The sequence below is a fragment of the Nannospalax galili genome, unplaced genomic scaffold, assembly GCF_000622305.1.
Source record: "Nannospalax galili isolate Female #2095 unplaced genomic scaffold, S.galili_v1.0 scaffold24, whole genome shotgun sequence".
NCBI lineage: Eukaryota > Metazoa > Chordata > Mammalia > Rodentia > Spalacidae > Nannospalax > Nannospalax galili.
This window is the reverse complement of record NW_008352654.1, coordinates 40,677-43,317: the sequence shown is the minus strand read 5'-3', so window position 1 is coordinate 43,317 and position 2,641 is coordinate 40,677. Positions and strand designations below refer to the sequence as shown.

General features: G+C 48.8%; 2 protein-coding genes across 7 annotated transcripts in view; one reads left to right on the top strand and one right to left on the bottom strand.

The window, feature by feature from the left end:
* The window catches only part of Erg28 (ergosterol biosynthesis 28 homolog), a 13,829-nt gene extending 13,244 nt beyond the window's left edge, over positions 1-585 (bottom strand). For 4 of the 5 annotated variants that reach the window (XR_607844.3, XR_607843.3, XR_003846536.1 and 1 more), the window contains exon 1: positions 463-585. The gene's annotated coding sequence lies outside the window, so the exon portion shown is untranslated. Of the gene's footprint in view, positions 1-440 lie in introns of all 5 variants that reach the window. The other variant, XM_029554394.1, reaches the window with a different exon arrangement.
* A 129-nt stretch (positions 586-714) lies between these two features.
* Positions 715-2,641, top strand: part of LOC103747338 (tubulin polyglutamylase TTLL5) — a 21,853-nt gene continuing 19,926 nt past the window's right edge. Inside the window, exons 1-2 of one of the 2 annotated variants that reach the window (XM_029554395.1) lie at positions 715-1,002; positions 2,385-2,553. In XM_029554395.1, coding sequence (XP_029410255.1) covers positions 2,480-2,553 — 74 coding nt within the window. In that variant the 5' untranslated portion in view covers positions 715-1,002; positions 2,385-2,479. Of the gene's footprint in view, positions 1,088-2,384; positions 2,554-2,641 lie in introns of both variants that reach the window. The other variant, XM_008849709.3, reaches the window with a different exon arrangement.

Sequence of the window (2,641 nt, the reverse complement as noted above, 5' to 3'; positions counted from 1 at the left end):
CTTTCCCTGGAACCTTGGGGGACTTCAGAGTTTACAATTATCGACTCCCAAATTTTATCCTAGTCCAGCCCATCATGGGTGTCAGGTTAAAACTTAACAGTTAAGGAAGAGTGATTCCTATTCTAGCCTCATCACTCAGTAGCTGTGTGGGTCCAGGCAAGTCACTGACACTCCGTAGCCTCGATCTTCTCATTTGCAAAATGGGGATACCTATCTCGAGGGTTCCCGACAATTACATGAGAAAAGGCGAAAGCTCTTTGCACAGAGCTAGGGTCGCACTCATCCCTCCGTTCCCAAAATTTACGAAGCCCTTTTCATTTCCCTAGTTCTCCCTGGGGCATCGTTTTCGACCCCTTTCTCCTAAAAGATAGCTTCCCAGGCAACCCCCATTATCCTAAATTGTCCAGATTGTCTCATTCAGATGCCACACAGACACCTACATCTTACTCCGAATTCTCCTACCTGGCGACGGACCCCCAGCGCTAAGCAGCAGCAAGCAGCAGCAGCACCAGCAAAGCAGCGCTCCCCCAGGACAGCTCGAGCCTGAAGTCCACCTGAGCCACTTGTCCCCGCCCCCGCCCTCAGCCTGGCTCCCGGATTGGGTCGTTTCCGTCATTCCTCGCTCTGATTGGCTGGGCCGGTTTTGCTCAAGCAGGCGATAGGGAGTGAACCTCTTGGCTGCCAATCAGCGGTTGCCGTGGTCTAAGACGCTCCCCGTCGCGCCGCTCACGCGGTAAACCCTCCGGTTGAGTGCGGAGGAACTCTGAGCTGGGAGTCAGCCTTTTCGGGGCGGAGAAAACACAGCAAAAAAGGAGCCAAGAAAACCTTCTGTCCAGGGCGGGGCTTTGCGCCGACAGCTCGGCGCTCCGCAGTGACGCCATCCGTTTGCGCTCTCAGCCGAGCGTTTTCCGCGCCTCTAGCGGGCGCCTGCGCAGTGGCCCTTAGCGGGCGGTTGCTTGTTGGTTGTTGTAGTAACGGGGGAAGCAGCCTTCGTAGCTTGCGGTGAGTTCTGCTGCGGAAGGAGGAGGGAGGTGAAGCCGAGCGTGGTCCCCGCCTGCCCGCCCCGAGCCATGAGAAGATGAGACAGGTAAACGCCTGCGCTGGCACGCTCCGCGGCCCCGGGAGGTGCGCTGCAGGACTGGGCGGGCGCCGCCGCGCTTTGCTGTGAGCCCGGGAGCAGCTGTTGGCTTCCGGGCGCTCCGGGCTGAATCGCTGCAGCTGAATCGCAGTGGCGGGGTCGCTGCGTCCTGCCCCGCGGGAGCATCTGCGGACCTGCCTGGGGTTGCGGTGAGCGGGGCTGGAGCTGAAGGCAGAACCCTGTAGGGCAGCGACTCTTTATGGGCACTGGGTCTCGCTCGGCTTTTCAGGGAACCTAGGAAGGGTTAGCATCTATCTCTTCCTGTTTGGAGTTTTTAGCTTTAACTTAAAGGACTTACCAGCATTTTGGGAACGATCAAAAAATCACTTTAAGAGGTGACCGAAAATAATCATTGATGTTGTTTAATATTACCCATATTTTTGCTGAAGATCTGCTAAAAATCAGGATCGGTGTTTACCTCCCCCCACTTCGTTTGTTTGCGGTTTTCTCGTGTGAATGCATAGAAAACAAAGTTACTGTGAAGTGGTTATCTTTGAGTAATGGGATTATAATCATTTAAACATTTTCGTTTTCGTTATATGCGGTTTCTATTTTTCTCTAAAACAGTGACTGTGAACTTTTTCTCCATGGAAAGATTTGAAGTTAGAAATGTAGTGCTGGAAATAAACGAATTTTAGTGTCTATTTGAGAAACAGATCAAAGTGTGTGATTTTTTTAGTAAGCGAATGATTATTAAGAGTGTTTGGAAGGCCATTGATAACCCCTCCCAGCTATTTATGTGACCTCGGATTAGAGGGAATATTTTCATTACTTTTTTTATTAATAGTTCAGTTGAACTGGTTTTTCTAGAAACATCTTGTGGGTCTGATAGAGTCTAAATATTCGCAAATGTCTTGAACCTTGAATTTTTATTTTAATCCAGGTCAGATTTTTCTAGCAAAGAATTTTCTTTAGGCAGCCATCTACCTCAGAGTGTCCTAAAAAGTGAGCCCATGCTTTTGATATGTGCTAGATTACCATATAAAAGACAAGCAAGGAACTCAAACTTAGTAACAGCTCTTCAGATATAGTGACACTATGTTTGAAAAAAAAATGCTTGATTGTGTGTGTGTATGTGTGTGTGTGTGGTGTGTGTGGCATATGTGAGACACTGTAATAGAAAGTAAGCGTCTAGTGGTTGGACGTTACTTAGGAATATCTTCCTTTTCATTCATTTGGATGATTCTCAGCAAAGTCATGAAATGGGCAGCTGCACTGTTCTTGAGATCTCTTGACTTTCTTGCAGGAGTCTGTGCCATCCAAATTGTCTGATCCAGTGACACTGCAAGGAAAGGTCTCTGAGGCCTCTGTCTGTTGACTGCATGACAAACCCTAAAAGAAATGCCAGTTGTGATGGCCCAGGACCTGGAGGAAACAGCATCATCCTCAGAGGATGAGGAACTGGTAAACCAAGAGTAAGTTATAGCAATCTTTATAGGGTGAAAGATAGTTTCTTTACTCCTGTGCTCTTATCCAGTGTCCTTCCTTTAGTATCATCTGGCT